The sequence below is a fragment of the Trachurus trachurus genome (assembly GCF_905171665.1).
Source record: "Trachurus trachurus genome assembly, chromosome: 21".
NCBI lineage: Eukaryota > Metazoa > Chordata > Actinopteri > Carangiformes > Carangidae > Trachurus > Trachurus trachurus.
In genome coordinates this window covers 18,702,583-18,723,708 of record NC_139899.1, presented here as the reverse complement: position 1 = coordinate 18,723,708, position 21,126 = coordinate 18,702,583, and the positions used below count along the sequence as shown (strand labels likewise).

At 43.6% G+C, this 21,126-nt stretch overlaps 2 protein-coding genes across 4 annotated transcripts in view; both read right to left on the bottom strand.

Moving 5' to 3' along the window:
- Positions 1 to 9,091, bottom strand: part of gsk3ba (glycogen synthase kinase 3 beta-a) — a 35,307-nt gene extending 26,216 nt beyond the window's left edge. For all 3 annotated transcript variants that reach the window (XM_083997342.1, XM_083997343.1, XM_083997344.1), the window contains exon 1: positions 8,167 to 9,091. In XM_083997342.1, the coding sequence (XP_083853468.1) occupies positions 8,167 to 8,254 (88 nt within the window). In that variant the 5' untranslated portion in view covers positions 8,255 to 9,091. The remainder of the gene's footprint in view (positions 1 to 8,166) is intronic.
- Positions 9,092 to 11,768: 2,677 nt separating this feature from the next.
- On the bottom strand, positions 11,769 to 20,061 carry gpr156 (G protein-coupled receptor 156). The gene is made up of 10 exons (XM_083997350.1): positions 19,957 to 20,061; positions 18,431 to 19,513; positions 17,117 to 17,237; positions 16,899 to 17,034; positions 16,698 to 16,808; positions 16,312 to 16,437; positions 15,988 to 16,083; positions 15,340 to 15,576; positions 14,477 to 14,635; positions 11,769 to 13,528 (listed from the first exon to the last, which is right to left on the bottom strand). Exons 2-10 carry the CDS (start codon positions 19,509 to 19,511, stop codon positions 12,206 to 12,208), a joined length of 3,390 nt encoding a protein of 1,129 aa, XP_083853476.1. The 5' UTR covers positions 19,512 to 19,513; positions 19,957 to 20,061; the 3' UTR covers positions 11,769 to 12,205.
- Between the last annotated feature and the right edge of the window lie 1,065 nt (positions 20,062 to 21,126).

The following is a 21,126-nucleotide window of genomic DNA, read 5'->3' as shown; positions in this document are numbered from 1 at the left end:
TCACTCTCCAGGACTGAGTCTAGAAAGACAAACCGAGGACGAATTCTGACACGACAGAAATAGACTTTGTAAGAGAGAGAGAGAGAGACGGAGAAATGTGAGTCTGCCTACATATTCCAGCAGGGCCATTTGTATGACGCCTCTGCACTTCCTCAAACCGTGAGAAAAGTCTGTGCACAGTCAAATACGCACAAAAGCCACTCACAGTGTGATATTACACTGGTGCAAGCAAGGAATGACGATGTAATTGGAAATTGCTTTTTTTTTTTTTTTTTTTTGCATTTGGAAGTGTGTGTTTGCCTGTGTGTGAAGCAGAACCCTTCACAAACTAATCTGTTAAATCTGTAAAAAATCATCTCTGTAATCTGTCAGTTTTTTCAAGCAGACAGAGACTCGTCCCAGTCACCACCACTGACTTGTTGTGAAGGATCATCTTCACACGTGAAATAAAATGCCCCGCTACAATAAGTGATTCCCCAACCAACCTCGCTAACATGCACCTGCAGCGTTTCCACGGCTACTTTGTCAATCAGCCTGCCAACAGCGATATAACTAGCATGATAAATGTTACTCGGCTACAACAAAGCCAGACAGCTGCTGGAACTCTTCGCCAGAGGCATCAATATCTAATTTAGGTCACCGGGCTAGTTCAGGCCACGACTCAACACGGTGAACGTGTGCACACACAATGAGGCCAAAGCATCACCAGTGTTGGGGCAGTTAAACAGGACACGTTACCGGTTTCACCTCTGATGATCCACATATGAGTAAACAAGAGGAACACTCCAATTATTAGTTGATTAGTCGCTCAACAAATGGATTGCCTTTTTAATTGGGGTAATTTGATTGGATATGCTAGTTTTACACCATTTTATAGCTTTGTAAACTGAACGTCTTTGGGGTTTTGGTCTGGACAAAAGTAGGCTTGTGATGATGTTAATGACTTTAGTTGCAGCTCTAAACAAGATTGAGCATGAGCTTGATTTTGTTTCAGGCTGTTTAAGATGCTGTGACTTGGACCATACTGCGTAGCTCTGCTGCTGTGATACCTTCATTTATTATCCATTAAGTGCAATATACTCTTTTACTTTTTAGTGTACAGCTAGCATGACAAGTTTTTAGTTTTTTTTATCCGTCTATTATACATCTATTTTACTGTCATTATGTTTATGTGAGCTTAAATAAAATGTTGAGCTTTTAGAGCGCACTTTTCACGTGTTGCATTTTATGAAAATGTTTTCATTGTTTGTTAACTCAAGTTTGGTGGTTTTATAGTTTTATGTTTTTTTGTGTTCTTTACTCTCCTACTTCTGTGTATCTTATTTTTCATGTGTTTTTATTGTCTTTGTGCATTCTTACGATCACTGCTAAACAAATGTCCCTCTTTGGGAGTATAAAAGCTCTGAATCTGAAATGTTCTGGATATTCTCAGTGTGACACTGTATTTTTCTGAAAAGGTCCTACTGTACGTGAGAATGCTCAGTTTTCTGCAGTGAATCTGTACTCACATGTTTCGCAAGAGTGTCTCTTATTTCGCTTTGTGTCTGTAACTTAGGAAATTCTATTTAAACATTATCCAATTTTCTCCACACCTGGCTACAAATATTTCCCACGCCTTCACAAACTTGTATTTCTGCAGCATTCTCTTTATAGGTCCTCGAGGGGTCAAACGCTGTTCAATCGCAGGCTTTCAAACTATTTCTAAGCATCGTTTCACAAGCTCAAAATCTCACTAACCCGTATTTGGGCTCATAAATCTTTTGTTATTCACTTCCTGACCAATAGATTACAGCTTAATCATTCAATAGAGCATGTTCAAGAGGTATGCCCAGATAATAATGCCTTGAAGCAGGTAGTCAACAAGATAACTGAGGAAACAGTTTCTGTCAACACTGTTGTATATTATTCAAGTATTTGTCCTTCCACAGTTAGACAGACACTCATTTCATTTGTAACCAGAAGTACATGAACCCACTAAGTACGTGTTTCCCCTCTGGTGTTGATGTATATCTATGCGTCTCACATAAACAAAGACACTGTTGTTGCCAGAGTTGACTTGAATTACTCGCTACAATGAGCACTCCAAATTAAAGTCAGCAACAAGAAAAAAGCATCACATATGGCCCTAATCCTCTTCCGTACTAGCAGGTTGTAGCTCTAACATTATTCATGTATTTACTTCAAGACGAGGCAGATTTTTCACACCGCTCGTTTGCATCACTACAAGCAAATGTCACAGAATGAGTGACTGCCAAACCATCCATATGTTCATTCCTCGCTGACACGGGCAAACAAATACACTGCCAAACACATGCATAGATGTATATTGCATAGAATTATACTACCACAGACACAGTGATCAAACACCGAGGCTAATGACTTTAATGTTACAAACCGCTTTAATCACTTAAAGGGATACGCCAACATTTTCTTTCGTGTCTTGCCTCACTCCTGAGTCCATGACAAGCAGATAGACACCATCCTTTCGACTGTACGTTCAGTAACAAGGGAGATAGAGCCCGTATTGCCCGTAATTAGCTTAGCTCAAACGTTGGGAGTGCGTAGGTAGTGTTAGCCTGCCTCCTACCCGAGCCGAAATCAGCAGTCAGAAGCTGATTTCATTTTAGCTCTAAACTCTGTAAATATATCACTTTATCGACATTTCGAACATTTTTAGGCGAGAAAGTAGCCGTTTAGATCAGCAGTGTGTCGTTAATTTGTCTAAATACCAGCTGTTTACAATTTTGTTCGGACGAATTCGGCGCTACTCAAGCTAGCCGTTGTGACCAACGCACTTCTGGTTACTTTCACAAAATAACACACCCCTTTACTCTTTACATACAGAAGTACTTTTACTTTGAAATAGGAAGCTAACCTACCCTCGATGTAGCTAGCTTGAACCAAAATAAACCGTTGTTGCTTGAACCCTCCGTTTTGACCGATCTCGTCCCGTTACCGGCATTTGACCGCTCAAGATGCCTTACCGGAGAGTTTTGTCAGCTCTGAGACGAAGATCGGCCCGCCGGTTTCCATTTAGAGTTGCTGAAGAGTGTCTCTGATGACTTTAGGTGGAGGCAGGCTAACATTACCTATACACTTCCAGCGTTTGAGCTAAGCTAATTACGGGCGATACGGGCTCTACCTTGTTACTGCACGCACAGTCGAAAGGATGGTGTCTATCTGCTTGTCATGGACTCTGGAATGAGGCAAGACACGTAAAAAAAAAAAAAAAAAATGTTGCCGTATCCCTTTAAAGCTGTCAAAAGCACTGTCTCACTTTTGGTTTGGGTTAGTGTTACTGTGTTTCACGTGGTTCACAGGACTCCAAAATACGAAATGTACAAAATCTTAATGTCCCTTGGTACATTGTGACTGTGGACTGCAGGTCAAAGTCACATTTGCGGAGAATGTGTGAAGACACTTGCTACATTCCTCAACAACTAAACAGTGCGTACCAGCAGCAAACATGCATGCATTGTGTTAGTGTGCAGGTACACACACACACACACACAAATACACACACAATGTTCCACCGCTGCTGCAAGGCTGATGAGATAATTCACCACATTGCTGGAACATCTCGTCACAGGAATGTCGCTGCTGAATCAGAAGCGAGTTTTGGCCGAGCGGCGTTTAACGCGGAAATGTCAAGGTGTCGGTGCGTTTCTGACCAGACGTTATGTGGGTGTAGACATCGTTGTTGTTTTAGATATCAAAGTGGTGTGCAGCCTGCAGAGCCAGCGCCAACTACACCCAGTCAACTGAGCCGAGACCGATCATCTGCTCATCGTGTCTCTTTTATTTCCCCCTCCTCAAAATTCAGCTCTCTTTTTTTAAATCCTGACTGATTTGGATTGTTCCTCTCCTATCTGCAAGTCCTGTTTTGTTTCATTTGGAATCAAAGACTGTAATTAGTTCATTTTGTTCCCATCATCACTTGCTAAAATGTGAGAAAGGGACAGAAAGGAAAGGGGAGAAAAGAGGGGGAGAGAGAAAGAGAGAGCTGCAGCTTTGAAATGCTAAACAAGCCGCTTATTGTTCTTGGCCAGCTGCCTCACCCCAAAAAACAAAACCTAAGAGCGCTCGTGTGGGTGTGCGAATGTATGTATGTATATGCATGTGTGTGTGTTTCCGTCTGCCTGTGTAGGAGGGGTAGGAGTATTCTCTCCAGGATCATGCACACTGGCTACAGCTGCTTGAGATCATCAGCCAAGTTATTCACGCACACACACACACACACACACACACACATAGTGCAAAGTGTGTGTCACGGTGTGTATGTGTGTTGGGATGGTTGAGGTCAAGTTAACACTTGGTGACATGCAAGAGAAAAAGAGGTGGAAAAAAAAACTAGTTCAGGTAGATACCAATGTGTTGTTATATAAAATCAGTCTAAAGTACAATTATGACACAGCTGTTTCTGCAGGTCACGACCTTCTGAGAAACTGTCTTATTTTAGATTGAAACAGGAAGAGTCCAAATAAGAGTGTGAACATTTGCGCGTATTGTCATTAGATTTGATTTTGACAAGGAAACACATTATTTTAACAACAGCAGCAATCCCTAATCTAGAATGAAGTCGAAATGAAATCAGCCGATTGTCAAATTTGTTTTTCAATGACTGATAGTTTCAATTATTCGTCCAAAAATGTGCAGATTCTAGTTTCTCAGATGCGGAGATTTCCTGATTTCCTTCATCTTTAGATTACTGGTCAAACTGAAGATGTCATGTTCTTCTCATGGATATTTTTCACTCACTTTTTTTTTTACTTGTTACCGTGTATTTTTAGTACATAGTTAGTGATAATGAGAGTGAGTAGGAATAGTGTTTAAATTAGATTCAACTTAAGCCTGGTTTATGCTTCTGCGTCAATTCGACAGCGTACCCTCGCGGAGCCCTTTGCGGCACTGCGAACCCCTACGTCGTCACTAGACGTACACCACCTCCAAAAAAATTCTAACAACAAAGGGCTGTGATTGGTCCAGTCAGACGTCATTTCCAGCATTTAGCTTTCCTGGTTTCTCCTAAATGCTATACCACATCATCATCATCAACTCCAAAAATATTCTTTTCACTTCGGTTCACTGTGCCTGGAAGAACGAAGAAGGAAGATAAACAAAGTTTCGCAAATGAAATGTAACAGCGGTGATTGGCAAAGCAACACATTTCCTCGACGCAGAACTTCCAAAGGCGCACAAAGGCGCCGAGGCACCGGTGTAGTTACAGTTTTGAGTCGACGCAGAAGTATAAACCAGGCTTAAGGCGGGGTGATGCATTAAAAAAGTAAGTATATGACTAATTACAAAGAGGTGAAGGAAACAAACTACAATTCAAGTCCACAAACTGTATTTAACAGTGATTCGACCTTTAAAGACCTGGAAATATTTAAATTGTAAATCACAATGCTTCAATAGGCAAAGCCATTATCTAGTCTTGTATTTTCTAATTGATATGTCATGGCGGGGCCTCACCCAGTTCTACGTTACAGTGTGTAATTGCTTCTATTATGTACATCCACCAGCCCAGAGGATCTGCGCCAGACAGGACGGCAGATATCAAACATATTCCCGACTCCCGAGTCCTGTTCATCAGCTTGACACCAGATCAGAGATCCAGATCTGATTATTTCAACAAGTGCCTTTTTGTCCCACTCCTTATGATTACAATGGATTGTGTTGAAGTATGTGACTTACCCACTTCACTCTTGGAATGTGTTAAGAGCTAACTGGATAACCTGACGGTGTCGCACCATGAGAGCTGCTCACCAAGCAAAGTTGTTCTGGTCCCCTTGTGTTTTTTTGGCCCATGAAGTATCCAATTATAGTCCTTCTCTGGCCGAACCCATTGATTTCTTGGCAATGCCAAAGCCATGAACAGCACAAATATTGTTGTGTTTAGTTAGATTTCTTTCTTTTTTTTTTTTTTTTTTTTTTTTTTTAAATTGGACCTATTTTTTCAAACCATATGAAGATGAATGGTATAAATAGCCAGGAGCCCACCAGGGTCTGTTGCCCCAGTGTAGCATCTTTTTGAGCACAAACTGCAGTCATGACAGCAGAAAGTAGGCAACCAAAGCTGGAGTGAAAATGAGCAGACTTTTCCTTCAAACGTTCACATTTTCTTGAATGTCACCAACTTCTCACCTGTTGTAACAATCTCTCTTTGCTTCCTATGTAAAATATAACTGAAGAGATGATTGCGTGAGATGCTTCATGTTGGTGTTTTTACCACAGAGGAGGACCGACTGAGCAATCAAATTCTCTGGTTTTTCCCTATGGGACTGGACACCACCTGCTTGTACAAATCAGATAGTTTAACACCCAGTTAATTGTTTAGTTAATCAGTTCGGTTCAGGCTGTAATGACTGATAATGAGGCAGTGACTTACCAGATGAGTCTCCTGGAGAAAAATATTTGCAGGTTTGCGATATGTCAGCGAAACACTGGTGTAAAAGCGCGTGCAATGCTTAAGACCACAAGGTCAGCCTCGCATTTACTGCTAATTCAGTGGCTTATGTCTCTGAAACAATTAGGCCAAAGTCTCCCAGTCCAACATTTCTTACATTTAGTCGACTTATTGGCCTGCACAACATTTTTTTATCGTAAGCAAATAGGAATTTTTCCTTTAAACAGCAACATGACCATGAACGATCTACACTGACAGGAACAAACCAAAGCTTCAACACCCATATCTGGGGCAAGAGAGGTATTGGGCTGGGGATGGGAGTTGGAAGTGCTACTCTCTCTCTCTCTCACTCACTCACTCTCTCTCTCTCTCTCTGTGCGTGTGTGTGTGTGTGTGCCCTAAGTGGTTTTCAGTGCCAAGGCCCAGAAGAGAGCCTCAGCCTCAGCCTCAGGCCTCACCCCACTAACACACATCATGATCACATCAGAGCCCCGAAGCAGCACCAACATTCCTTAACGGCCTCACTTTTTCCTCACACACTCACACACACACACATACATCCAAATGTGTGTCTGCATCCAAGATAAGAAAATGGGTGTAACTAGGTAGTGGGGTATTTGCAGCCAGGGCAGATATTAGTCATTAATGATGATGTTACAGTTAAAAAATGATCAGCTTGATGAGTCTAATGAGGCTGAATTTGTTCATGCAACCATAATGTGTGAACTTGTTGAGGATACACCTCTTGATTATGTCTAGTCTCATTGCACCATATCAGAGAGAGATCAAGCTCTATTTGATTAGTGTCACTTGCAGTATCTATCTGCAATCTAGGAAACACACACACACACGGAGATAAAATGCAGTAATATTGAGAAATCTGACATTATATTTAATAAAAAAAAAAACACTGCATGGTGAATGAGTGTGACATGCCAGACAAAGATCACGTGAGGCAGAAATTAAAGGAGATTTGTGCGTGGATCAACAGTGTAGAGAGGTGGGCAGGCCTGGCCGGTAGGTCGGTGGCATGGCTCCATGGCTCTGCAGCCAGTCTACACGGTGCCACCTCATGCACAGTGTCACACTCCCAACCTCCTCCAGCCTCCAGCCTCCAGCTTTCAGCCTCCAGCCGCCGCGACGTCTGGTTTCGACACCAGAATCAAGCAGCAAGTGAACCAACCCTTCTCCGGGATCACGTCAGTTTCAACTATGGGCGCACCTTCCGCCCTGACAGTTGCGTAATAGACCGGTCCTATGGTTTTTCTTTTTTCTTTTTTTTAACCCTTTTACGCATATGGCTGGCGCTGTGTAGCCAGCCACACCGCTATGAGGTGTGTGCTCTGCTATTCAAATGCAACAACGATCAGATAGCGATCTGCGGTATAAATACATAAAAAAATTATAATAAAAAAAAAACGGGGAGACTTGGTGTATGACCTGGGCCGGTGCCAACCACCTTCATCCGGTCCGGCTCAGCCCGGTGCGGCCTGCTAACCCGGAGCAGGCTGACCGGCCCCGGGGCGGCGCATCAGAGCGCAGCGGTGTGTGTGTGTGCGTGCGTGTAAGTGTGTGTGCCACTCAGCACCGGCCAATCTCAGTCAGTGACACAGATATATGGCAGGGCTAGGCTATCCGGAGCTAACGTCATACTCACTTGACACGTTTTTAGAGAGTAGAGGGTTATACAACCCCTTACAGTGGGCCTGGTGCATGCAGAGGAAAGGTGGGCTACTCTAGGATTACAGTGGTGTACTTACTGCTGACTTTCATGCTGCCGAAAGCAGAGGGCTGCGGCACTGGTTTGCAGCTCTCCGCGAAGGATGTGGTCCTGGGCCGACCCGACATGATCCGATCCCTTTTGATTCTCTCGACTCGGGAGACTGTGACTTGCTTAAACGGCAGGACTGATCGATTCGCCGACCCTTCTCATCCAAAGAGGATGCCAGTAGAAAAAAAAAAAAAAAAAAAAAGAATATCAACTGTATTTCACACACAGAGATAGAGAGAGGGAGGACAGGGCAGCGAGAGATCCCCCCTTTTGCTTTTTTTTTATCCCACGATCCTTCACACTTCAGTTCGTGTCACCAAATAAACTACCCTTTCTTTTCCCAGCAGCGGTCGATCAGAGCATCATTTTTCTTCAGTATTATTCCAGGTTTTCTCTCTCAGCGGGCCTCTGAACACACGTCTCCGACTAAAATAGTCATGAATCTGGCCTCTCCCTGCCTGTGGCCCCCCCACCCCTCGATTAAAACCAACTGCAATTTCTTTCTGGAAGCGAAATCAATTTCACAAATTTCAGCGAAGGTGAGTTCAGATGTTAGGAGAGCTGATCCGATGCGGATCGCGGGTAAATGAGACGTTTTCTTGACGATTCGGGACACATGCAGCTCCTCCTCATATCCCGATGTGGAGGCTCAATGATCCGACTGCCATGGCGGCTCCCTCGCTATACCCTAGCCTACAGACCGTCCAACGGAAAATCTGCCAGTTGCCACAGTCTTCAGCGGATTCAATGGGTTTACGGTGAGTCTCGATCCGCCCTCGTCGCCGTCAAATTTCGGTGTCGTTGCCGAGGCCCCGGGGGCAGCGAGCTCTTCAGAAAATGATGGTCTTTGACACAGAGTGCGACGATACCGAATTTCTTTTTTTATTCCTTCCCCATAGGTTTCGGGCTCGCTGTCTTTGTCGCTGCGTACATTAGCTACGCCGTTTGCGTAAAGGGTTACAGGGAACGCTCCGCCGTCGTGGGAGGAGGTTCACGCCGGTGACGTAAACCGCGTCGGAGAATAGGAAAACTGCGAACGCGCAAACGGTGAATCTGGGGTGGCCGCGTTGGCCAATCACAGCGGGTATCCTTCAGAAATGGGCGTTAACCCTGCGTCGCGGGTCCAATGAGAGCGTCGCTCTCGAGCACCACATGGCATAATTTGCTTGGCACCGCCCTCGTGACTTCAAAGGATTTTCCCCGTGCCGCGACAGGGACAATGGGTGGGTCTGCTGCCATGATTGATGACCTCGGCGACCAATGGCGTCGCGAAACCAGACTGTCAGTTCAAATGGACCCAGCTGTCACAGAGCACCGGTGGTCATGCAGCACTGTTGCTATGTTAGTTACAAAAGCTAACCCTCTCTGTCTCTCCTCGACTATTTTTTAATTAACAATAAATCATAATTATGTATGTGAGTGGCTTATCCCCATTAAAACAAACCTTTATAGATCATTTCACAGGTAATTAATTCCTTAATGATCAGATTTCACGTTGTTTAACTTGACAATTCATTTGTTTTTTTGTGAAGCTATTTATTAATTTATTAAGCTACCTTCAACCCTGAACCTGAATTAATACTAAACAAAAATGAATGAAAATTATTAAGATCAATGTTTGTGTCCTCAAGTTATGAAATATGAGTAATACTAATAATTTTTCTTCCAAATGATCTATGGCCTTTTCACAAAATTAGTGAATATTAATGCATAGGCTGTATTTATACATTTTTATATTTTACCCATTGTGTCTGTGTGTGTACAAATGACAAATAAAACCTCTGATACCAGCCATTCCTTTTTTTCCCCCTTTTTTTGTCAATTTGGACCCCCCCCCCCCCCCCCCCCTCAAAAAAAGAAGGAATTCTTAATTGCTTTATACTTAATAATAAAGCACTAATAGATTACTTATTAATATTAATAAAACCTTTAGTTACAACTTATTAGAAATAGCTACTTAATGCTTTTCTGACTACCTATAACATGTAATCAGAGTGAGGTCAAGTGATGTCTATTTAAACTAATCTCTATCTATTTTTCATATGGTTGATAACTATGAACTATTGTGTTATTTTAAGTATAAATATGTGTTATCCACATCTACTTTATTCAACAATTTAGCAATATGCCAGGTCTCCTCATCTTAATCTCAGTCATCTCATCTTGGCAGGAAAGTCTCTCCTTCTGCAGAATGATGCTGGTAGTCTGTCTTTTGTGTGGTTTATTTATAATCTGTTATGCTCAATATCAAAGGGAATTTCTCCCAGACTGCCCTTCAATGCAGAACAGAGAGCAGCCGCGTCTCAAAAAAACACAGGCAGCTGAGCAGAAGTAACGCAACACGCTGTTTTCCCTTCATAGCAACACCTCCCCCGGCAAACACACATTTTCCCATTAGAAGAAGAGAAAAAAAAATACTGAGAGGAGATAGTGGGAGGGGATGAGAAGGAGAACAGCAAGTCGGGAAAGAGAAATTTAAAATAATACAGTGGTGGGGGCACTGTTCTGTTTTTGTCTGTGTTACAGAGATATCACAAAAAAGCTCCTGCATCTGTCTTAAGGAAGTGTTTCTGGTCTTGATTAAAGTCACATAACATGCATGGGAAATATTATAATCCTGTGATGTAATACAGGTAAACAAAGGTCAAGTTTATTATTGCATTTAGCAACAATTAAATCTCAGACTGTCTGTGGGGCAATGACTCTGAGGTAATTTGGTCAATTACAAATTTGTATGGTATTACTATATGCACCACCACTTAAACATGAGCCAAACATGAGGTCCTGTCTTGTAAAAGGAGAGTGGCAAAACCTGCTTTTAATATTTCCATTGATATTATGCTGACATACTGTAAATTTAGTACAAACTGACGCATAGCAAACCTGGGGCAGGGGATTATTCCTGTTTCCTATTCCTTTCTAACCCCCCATGAGGCCCTTACAGGCTAATCCAGGCCTGCATCAAGCTGTTTTATACGGTTGTTGTTTGGCTGTTGGTGCTGAGGTGGCCCCCTTTATATATGTGGTGGAAAACCAGAGAAGATGCAAAATGAAGTGGTGTAGAGTTTTTTTTCTCTTTTGAAAAATAAGACTTATAAGAAAAAATGACTCAAAAATCAAAGATCAGCACAATATTATCTCATTCTCTCTCTCTCTCTCTCTCTCTCTCTCTCACACACACACACACACACACACACGCAAGACATATACTTCTGATAACTGTGACCTTCACGTATTAAATGCTCTGAATGAATAAGCACAAAAAATACTGAGAAAACAATTAAGTGAATGAAAGTCAGAGCAGTGATCTGTTTCCACCAGTGGGCGTGGTGTTTCATTAACCAGCTCGAGATGGGAGGCATGTAATGGCAAATACAGAGTGTTGTTTGTCCACAATATAGGAGGTCATTTGAAAATTATAACAAAACTCAAACAACAAAATGCAGACAATGCAATAAGATGGCGTAGCAACATTTTAAGTAGCGTATATGACAATAGTACAATAGACAGCAGTAAAAAGGAGACAAAAATGAGTCCAATCTACCAAAACATCTACTAATAAATATCAAAATAAATATAGCGTCTGCATAGTATAGTGCAAATTTCAACTGTTCATGTGAAAAACCTTTTAATTTTGCTTTCTGGGCTTTTTTGTTTTGTTTTTTTTACACTAAATGTCAGACTCAGACGTGTTTGGAATGTAAGGGGGTTTTCATCTGACAGTAGAAATGTACAAATAAGGCCATAAGTAATAATAAAAAGTAAACAGCATTGTGTGCTTTTGAGCTTTGAAAGATCTCACAAATCTAATAGCCTCCGTCCGACAATGCAAGATTCAAGGATATCAGCCCTCTCTTCATATCGAATGCACAACACATCCTTATTGAAAGCTACAGTCAAAGTATCTCCCATAACAGATGCACATTAGCTCCATGCACACTGAAATTCGTCTATAGGCAAAGCTAATATTAAGATATGAATTCAAGTGGTGAAGATGGATGAACCTGTAAAGTGCAGTAACTTTGTGTTCATACAAAGGTGGGTTTGAGGTCGTCTTTGAATACCACGGGGCGTGGGGGGCGGTAGAGGCCAGCGTAGCCTTCGTACTCGCTGTCGGAGGAGTCTGAGGAGGAGGAGGAGGTGGAGGACAGGAGCGAGCCCCGCTGCAGGCAGGAGTCACAGTATGGACGGTGGTAGTAACAGTAGTCTGTCGAGCTGCTGGAGTCTGAGTCCCAGTAGCCACAGGAGTCTCTGAAGTGTCTGTGGCGTCGCTCTTTATCACCACCTGCCTCTAGGTCGGGTTGAGCTGTGCGATCCTGTTCCTCGCGGTGCAACGCCGAACATCTGTGGGACCTTGAAACACACCTCCGGCGTTTTCCTATCACTCCCTGCCTTTCTGCTTCCTCCTCCTCCACCTCCTCTTCTTCTTCTGGCTCGAGGTCACCGTTGTTAACCTGGAGGAGGCTGCCATCCACCGTCACCCTATCGTGCGGATTGTCAGTTTGTTGCAGACAGTTTTCCCTTATCTTCCCACAAGCCTTGTAGTCGCAGGGAGTCAAACCTCTTCTAGCTGAGTTGAAGGGCGGGCGCCGTTTCCTCATCGCGTAGGGGGAGATGCTGGGGTAACGGAAGACAACGGGAGGGTAGGGGGAGTGTGGCATCCGTAGGGAGATAGGGGACAGCAAAGACGCTTCTGTACATTTTAACTGAGAGGACGTCCTGGCTATTTGACCAGGAGATCGAAGTGCTCCTTCCATGACTGCGTCCAAGCTCAGCTCCTGGAGGATCTCCTGCAGCTGCTCACTGCTGACAAAACCAGTCGGCCTGGCATTTCCTCCCAGAGGAGACGTTAGGCCGCCGTCACTGCCCAAGGCGTCAACCTGAAAGGGTTTCAACCCTCTATGGCATTGTAGGGAAGTGACAAAGTCAACAGTCTCCTCTGGTGTCCTGAGGAACCCAGTGGACGGAAGAGGCTGTTTGAGATCCTCCGTGGTCCTGGACTCGGCTGTGTCTGCATACTTTAGATTTTTAACCACATCATCCAGGAGAGGGGAGGAAGCAGTAACACGGTTTGAGGCGTTCGGAGCAGTGGGAAGCTCTGAAGACGGTGTAAAGGCAGCAGCAGTGAGGTGGAGGGGTGAGAGTTGAGCTTTAGTGTCTCTCTGAGGTAGAGAAGAGGAAGAGGGGCCATCCGACTGAAGCTCTGTGGTCTGAGTGGAGGAGGAGTTGAGGTTGGTGGCGGAGGAATCCATGTCCTGGTCCCCACAGGGCTGGCTGGCCGACATGAGTCGCAGAAGTTTATCCTTGGCGTTGTTCACCTGCTCCTGCAGACTGTCAATCACAGCATTTTTCTGCAAATTGCAATGACAAACACAAAAATAGTATTTTGAGATGAGAGAGGGAAAATGCTGATAGAAGAATGTTCCTGTGAACAAAGTTTCCAAAATGTCACGGCTGTGGAGGGTTTAAAGTTAGATAAATGGCAAAGTAAAGTTTTGACTGTTTTTGACCATTTTCCTCTGTTGTCCTTAAAAATGACTTTGTGTCTAAATGAATGATCAACAATAGTCAGTTTAATGCCTATGCTAAAAAAGATGAAGGTTTTGTATTGGGTGAAAATCAATGTTGGCAGACAACGGAAAGTAAAAGTAAAAGACTTAGAGCTCTGTGAGGTTGTGTTTAGGCACATCTCTCTTTGAACTAAACTCTAACTCTAACATTGTCATAAATAACACTGACAATGCTAATGTTTTGATGTTAGAGAGGTCTCATATTGATCATGTTCAGCATCTTGATCTAGCATGTTAGCATGCTAACACCGGCACAAAGAACAGCTGTTGTTGATACTGATGATGATTTGTTCATAGGTTTTGGAAAAATTCAAATGTTGACCCACAGGTGGCACTAGAGGAAAAGTCGGGGGGATCATCAAAGTCTATGGGATTTTTCCATCCCCAAAACATAAAAAAAAAGAGAAAGAAAAATCATAGTGATTGGTGAGATGAGATATTTCAGTCAGTCAGGACAAAAATTTAACAAGTGGCCAACACATTAACATCCACTTTGCCACTGACCACCCCACAACTATGGCTAAAAGGACATTCATTATTTATAACTCTGCTCCAGGAGCCACCAGGAATAATGTTACAGATAAGAGTAACTAAAGAAAATCTGCAGTTGCATCATCAGATAATTCTACACAGGCTCATCAGAGACGCTCACACAAATTCTACCTAATGCCCTATTAGACTTTGTTATCAAATGACAGATAGCGTTGTTACAGAGATGCAGTAGCCTACCTCAGTGAGGAGTTTTTTCATGGAGTTGTTCTCCCCCAGCAGGTAGAATATCTCGTCCTGACTGTAAACAGACGCCTGGCTCTTACTGGGGCTGCTGAAGTACTTGGCCATCTGACCCGGGTTGTTCTGATCCTCTTCAAATTGCCGCCACTGGGTCAGCTGCACGGCACAGAAGGAGTTACAGCCGTTACACCAACCGTCAGCTACAATACATAAATTATCAGCATAATAACCAGGATGATTTGACAGGGGACACTTTGACCAGGTGTGTTTGACCATGTTATTAACGGCGCAGATATCCTCTTTATTTCCACTGGAGCTGCATTCTTTTATCATAACCTAAACCCAGTGCCAGACACTTGGAGTCATAAACCTGTTCGCAGCAGCCTACGTAATTTTGACTCATAAACACCGTGTGTGTGAGTCACACTCCACTGACAGACACCGTAAACTCACACACACGGAAAAGGAAAGGTGTGGGAATCAAAGTTTCTCATGGAATTCAATAGTTTTGTCAAAACAGAAACAGAAAGTCATCCACGTATGTATCACTCATCTGTTTGTCATATGTCTGTCTATCTAAAGTCACTGCCTGTCTGATTGGCTGTCTATGTTTACTGCTGCTTTCCCGATAGTGTCGTATGATTGACTGTCAGTTCTGCATGAACAAAAAATCCTCTTTAGTGGTTTGTGCTTGAGCAACGCTGCGTCAGTCAGAAACAAGGAAATATCAGATGTGTATGTGTGAATGTCTAAGACTAGAGATACTTTTTTTTTGCACTGCATAAATAAATAAATGTTGTTGTTTTTTTATGTAAGATTCATGCATCTTACATGTGTATCCTCTGATATTTCCTGCTAACCTGAGGCACAAACAGCATACAGTTAGTAGCCAGTGTGCAGACAAAGATGGCTCCTGCCACGGTGCTGTAGAACAGGTTGGGCCAGGCCGGCAGGAACATGGACACAGGGACGACCACAGCAGAGGAGAGGGTGACCAAAGTAACGGCTGTTATGATGGTGGGAGACTGGTTGACTGGAGGGTGGCTGACGTTGCTGGTCAACCCAGCCAGGTAGGTGCCGTAGAGGAGAAGAGAGCCCTTCAGAGAGACACAGGGACAGAGGGAAGACAAAGCACAAAGGGACACGTTGAAATACATTCGTTTGTATTCTCCCAGTTGATTTAATGAATTCAATTCTTTCCTTTACTGTTTCTTTAAAAAAAAGTTCCCTCAATATGTAAGGCCTTAAACAATTACAGTGGTTCAAAAACATACACTTCATCCATTTTCCTTTCAGACATTAGTGTCATGTGATGCCAGAGATTTGAGTCTACGTGTTGGTGTTGCTCTTCATGTCGCACATATTGACTAATCCTGATGAGGTCATTCAACAATATCTAAGTACATGAGTAATATGGAGAAACCTGTGACTTTGAGTCAGTAATACTGCATGAATTGATTATTAAATGCTGTGTAACCTGACTTTAGAAATGAGAATAGCCTACTTACCTTCTGGACAGCAATAATGATAGCCCACAGATCTGGGTAAAGTGAAGAACACGAGTCCAACCGAGACAAAGAGTAGGAAATGTCTCTGTCCACCACCTACATCAGAAAAAACACATAGTTATTGAGATCATATGTGAAAATATTTCACAATGTCACCAATATGTGTATAAAATAATTAACATTAAGGTGGAGGAAACCTGCAATTTCATACTAATCAAGTGATAGTATAATTTGCTAACAATGAGCAATAAAGCAGTCAGCGATTATCTTTATATGTTATAATCGGCACTTCACAGCTTCAAAAAGTCACCATTAAAGTCTCACCTTGACAACAGCTCTGACAGATCGTGAACACCTGACGGGGTCTGTGAGGTTCCAGGTGGTGAGAAGCAGCATGTCCACCAGGATCAACAAAGCCACCATGCCCATCAGCTGGATGTCTCGGATGATCTGAGTCAAAGAGTCACAGATCGCATCAAAAACAAGCTCATTTCATCTACATGTATACAGCAGTTTTGACCATATTGCTTCTAGACAGTAATAGCCACTATCAAACACATCAAAATACCTTCTAAAAGGGGTGAAATAACAATTTAACTGATAAAAAATAATAATACGTTGTCTAATATAATTATTATTCCAATTAGAGCACCCTGAAGTGACAGGGAGAACAAAACTACACATGGTACAAGGTCCTGGACTTTGCCTACCACTCTCTTGTCAGGAACTCGTTGGGTGAACACTCTGTACAGTCGCCATGTCTTCCCCAAAATCGGGCCAAACACCAGCGTACTGCCGATACAAAGGGTCCACATTCGAGCCTGTGAGAGAAAACACTGCATGATGATGATTATCCAACAATGATTTATCCAAGGATATGATGGAGCACCGATAGTGAAGCAGGCTCTTACCTGTAGCACAGCAGTGGACGGCCCAGCTTGTGAGTGTGTTCCTTCATCAACGGCAAATAAGAAGCCGCTGCAATAAGTGAGGAGGCTTCCGAGGAGAGTCAGGACGTTCAGATTTGGACTCGACATCTTCACTATTCTGAGGAGAGAACAGGTGCATCGGTTCAGTAAATGCATCTTTGTGTTTACACACACAGCGTGTATTTTATCTTGCACAATACCTGTTGTTTTTGAAGCGCAGGGTGAAGAGGAGGAAGCAGAACGCCAGCAGGATGCCACAGGAAAGCAGCGTCCACACCACAGCACTCAGCACCAGGGAGAGGGGCCGCCTCGGGAGCTCCACTGCCATCTGCACACACACACATGCACATGCGCATGCATACCCTTTAAAATCACATTTGAAGCCATGCAGATCCACACCTACATTGTTGGATTATTGTGTGTACGTCCTCTAGTCCAGTGGTTCTGAACATTTTTTACATCAAGGACCCCTAAATTGACACAAATTAGACCACGGACCCCCATTGGACAAAATTTTCAAGCAAACACCAGAAATACACAAATATTTGTTCTGAGACTGAATAATGTTACTTTTTTTGTACATTCAAATTAGGGCCAATGGTGTGAATTTTTGGAAGTTTTATAGAGAAATTTCTGGAAAAAAGTGGTACAATTTCTCCAAAAACATTAAAACATTTGTAGGAAGAAGTGGTTAAAAAAATTAAAAGTTAAAGATTTAATACAAAAAAAGTGGTAAAATTCTCAAAAAGAACAAAAGCAGAAAAAAACCAATAATAATAATAATAAAAATTCTCTGAAAAAAAAAGAACCAATGCTCTAGTCTAAACTAAAGGAAAATAAAAGAAAAAACTACACAAGATGCATCTGAGTAAACAAAACTTTATTAAGTCAAACAGCAACAAACATCATGCTGGAGTCTCTCTAATTGGAGAGCGTTCAAGCCTTGACAGGTGAGATGATCAGAGGTGTAGAGTTGGTGCCGCCGTGATTACGCCGAGGGTTAAAGTAGGGGAAGAGCTTTTCATCAAATGCGTATCCAGTGAATGAGTAAATATGAGAGGCAGAGTCCACGTTGTAAAAAGAAACCTGCCCCCACTCTAGATCCATGTACACCCCGACTCTCTGTGGCTTCTCCACCAGGGGAACACATACAGGAGTGGTGCTGAGCGCCCAGTAGCTTTTGTTCTTTCTCATCCCCAGGGTCCAGTAGCCGGTTTCAGGGTTTAGCACGTTGCCTCCTTTTCTGTTGACGGACTCAAGCCCGACTCCAATGTCCCACTCCGTCTTCCCTTCCACCTGGACCTCGTAGTAGAACCTGCCGGAGGAGAAACCCTCTTTTCCCAAAATGCTAACGCCGGGGTAAAATCTCTTTAGGCTGTTTGGGAGGTTCTGGGCGACGTCACTGTGATGGACCTGCTTCCTGTTTTCAGACAGCACCAGTTTGGGATGAGCCGTATCAGGGTCCAGAGTTATTTCCACCGCACACAGCTGAGCTCTCTGCAGTTCGCTCTCACACAGCCTCGTCGTCTCGGCCTTTACGATCTCCTCCAGCTGACACAGCGCTCTCCTGACAGCTCTCCTCACCGTGCCCACATACACGGCGCTTTCCAGATGAGTGTCCGACCAGTCCTTGGTGGCTGGCAGCGTGGAGAAAGCGTTGAAGTTCTGGAGAAGGTAAAGGTCGTCGTCAGTGCGTGAGAGCTGCTCCAGTGCTGTGCTCCTCTGCCTCAGCTCCTCCATCTCCTGTTCCAGCTCCAGGATGAGTCTACCCGCCCTGCTCTCCACCTGCCTCTGCCTCGTTCCGATCGCCTCCGCCACCTCGGCTTGGCCTCTCTGGATGATGTGGAGCAGTTTGGTGAAGACAAGCGAACTCTCCTCCATCTCTCTTTCCGTGTTCCCTCTGCTCAGCTCTACAGTTTGATTGATTTCTGTGATCTTCTGCAGTCGACCCTGAATCATTTTTTCCACCTCTTCGTTTATCCTTCCAATCTCAGCTCTCCTGTCTCTGCTCTTGTCCTCTATGGGAACGGTGCGATGAGCCGTGTGGTCTCTCTGGATGCAGCTCTGGCACAGGAATGTCTGGTCAGTGTCACAGAACAGGTCTAGGAGTTTCTCGTGCTTCTTACACACTCTGTCCTGCATGTTCATCGTGGGATCGATCAGGCGGTGTTTCTTGAAGGTGTCTAGGACCTGATGTGGCTCCAGGTGAGTCTGACAGAAGGAGGCCAAACAGTCCAAGCAGGATTTAAGAGCCTTGACTCTTTTTCCAACGCACACATCGCATGAAACTTCTCCCTCGTGACCTGAATAATGGTCCGCAGCACTGACGTCTGTGATTCTGTCTTCCTTCTCCAGCAGCTTCTTGAACTGAGAGGCCACCTCTGAAATGAAAGTGTTAACTTTGAGCTCGGGCCTCCTGTAGAACCTCTGCTTGCACATGGGACACTGCGACAGACCAGCGCTCTGCCAGTATCCCTGTATGCAGTCCCTGCAGAAGTTGTGCCCACAAGGAGTTGAGACAGGCAAGTTGAGCAAATCCAGACAGATGGGGCAAAGGAGCTGCTCCTTAGACAGCACACCGCCAGCTGTAGCCATATCTGGGAACACATCCAGAAAGAAAAGCAAAGCAGGTGCGATTTTAGGGAATAAGTTGGCTCAGTTCCTCCCCCCGTGCATTTTTTTTCTTTCCTCTGTACTATTAGTGCTAGAAACAGTTGCGCCTGGTGAGCTGTCTGCGTCCACGAATAGTAACAAACGTATAGTGTTACACTGCATCAAAGGACTTCTCTTTCTATCTGACAGTTCTCATGTCAGCCGAGTTAAACACACAATAATAACGACGGATTATTTGGACATTAAAATGAAATATAACAGGGCACTGAAATGCTATCTTGTCACTTAATCCATTAACATAACAAAGCAAACACAGCACAGCTCGCTGTTCCCCTCCCTTTGGGTGAAGATGATATCTACACTGTGAGACTGATGCATGCATAAATTAACATCACAAAGCATGAAGGAAATCAAAGAGATAACTCACCTCTTTTCTATGTGGTGCAACACGGAGAGCAAAGTGTTTGTGTTGCCTGACACTGTGTCTCGGCCACTTTAGTTTCTATTTGGAAAGTCACATTACACTGTCTAGTGCTGGCCTGGCATCATGTTGCTGATCCCTACTCACCCTTCTCTTAAAGGCACCGGTGACCGCGACGATACTAAACATAGCTTCACCCGTCCTTCCGGATGCCTGCCGTTCGACAGGTGGGTTATCACTTCCAGCATGTTTCTTATGTTGCTTTTCATTTTTATGGGGTGCTTTAGGTGTTATTAAAGAGGAATTGCTGAAATTCACCACTCAAAACACGTTAAGTTGCATGTGCACAGGGAACAGAGGGAGAGAGATTACCGTGCTGAGGCAGCATAGCCTCTGCAGAATGCCGAGGCCTTCCTGCCTGTCGACCCCTGAGTGGATGAAGCAAAGTGGGGAATCACAGTGGGAGCTGCAGTTCAGCTCAGGCTCCATGATTGGCCCCAGTCCGTCCACTTTTACACACACATCCTGTGGACAACAATGACAAAAAAAAGATATGATGGGTGTGATGACCTATGAAAATGAAATGCATAATTCTTTGTAAATACAGTTGAGAGTATAAACCTATAACATCCTTTCTCCCTTGTTGAGTTGTAACACTTTCACTGCACCAGTCTATAAATATAGTAGCACCCACTGAAGTGCAAAACAGAAAGCACTGGGGATCAGGAACACACATTTTACTGTAAGCCCTGCTTCTATTTCCAGGTTTGTGATTCAGTGAGCTTCTGTAAGACTCGTAGCCACCACAGTGTGGTGCTCTCACAGAAACTCCTGGGAGGGCACATACAGTAGCCACTTTAGACTTTATTAAGCCAACAAGGAAAAAGATCAGAGTTGGCATAAATAAACCTAACAGACAATAAGATTGAAATAAAGAATGAAAGCGTAGTAACAAAGTTAATCATTTCCCAACACGAAACAAGCATGGACCTGGTCTGTGTGACAGAAAACTGGTGTGTTTCTGTTTGTCATCAGTTTCCACAGTATCACGCGTCATCATCACAGAGGTGACCCAGCCAACACTTTGCTGTGACACACATCTGTGCACAAGATGGAGTGAGACTACAGTAAAAAATAAATACAAAAAACTCTCAAATTGAAATATACCGGGGCTAT

Excerpts from the sequence above, each read along its gene's own strand:
- gpr156 (XM_083997350.1), bottom strand. The coding sequence starts at position 19,511 with ATGGCTACAGCTGGCGGTGTGCTGTCTAAGGAGCAGCTCCTTTGCCCC. Across the intron at positions 17,035-17,116 it reads CTGCGCTTCAAAAACAACAG|AATAGTGAAGATGTCGAGTC; the intron begins GTATTGTGCAAG and ends TTCTCTCCTCAG. Across the intron at positions 15,577-15,987 it reads TCATTATTGCTGTCCAGAAG|GGCTCTCTTCTCCTCTACGG; the intron begins GTAAGTAGGCTA and ends GTCTCTCTGAAG.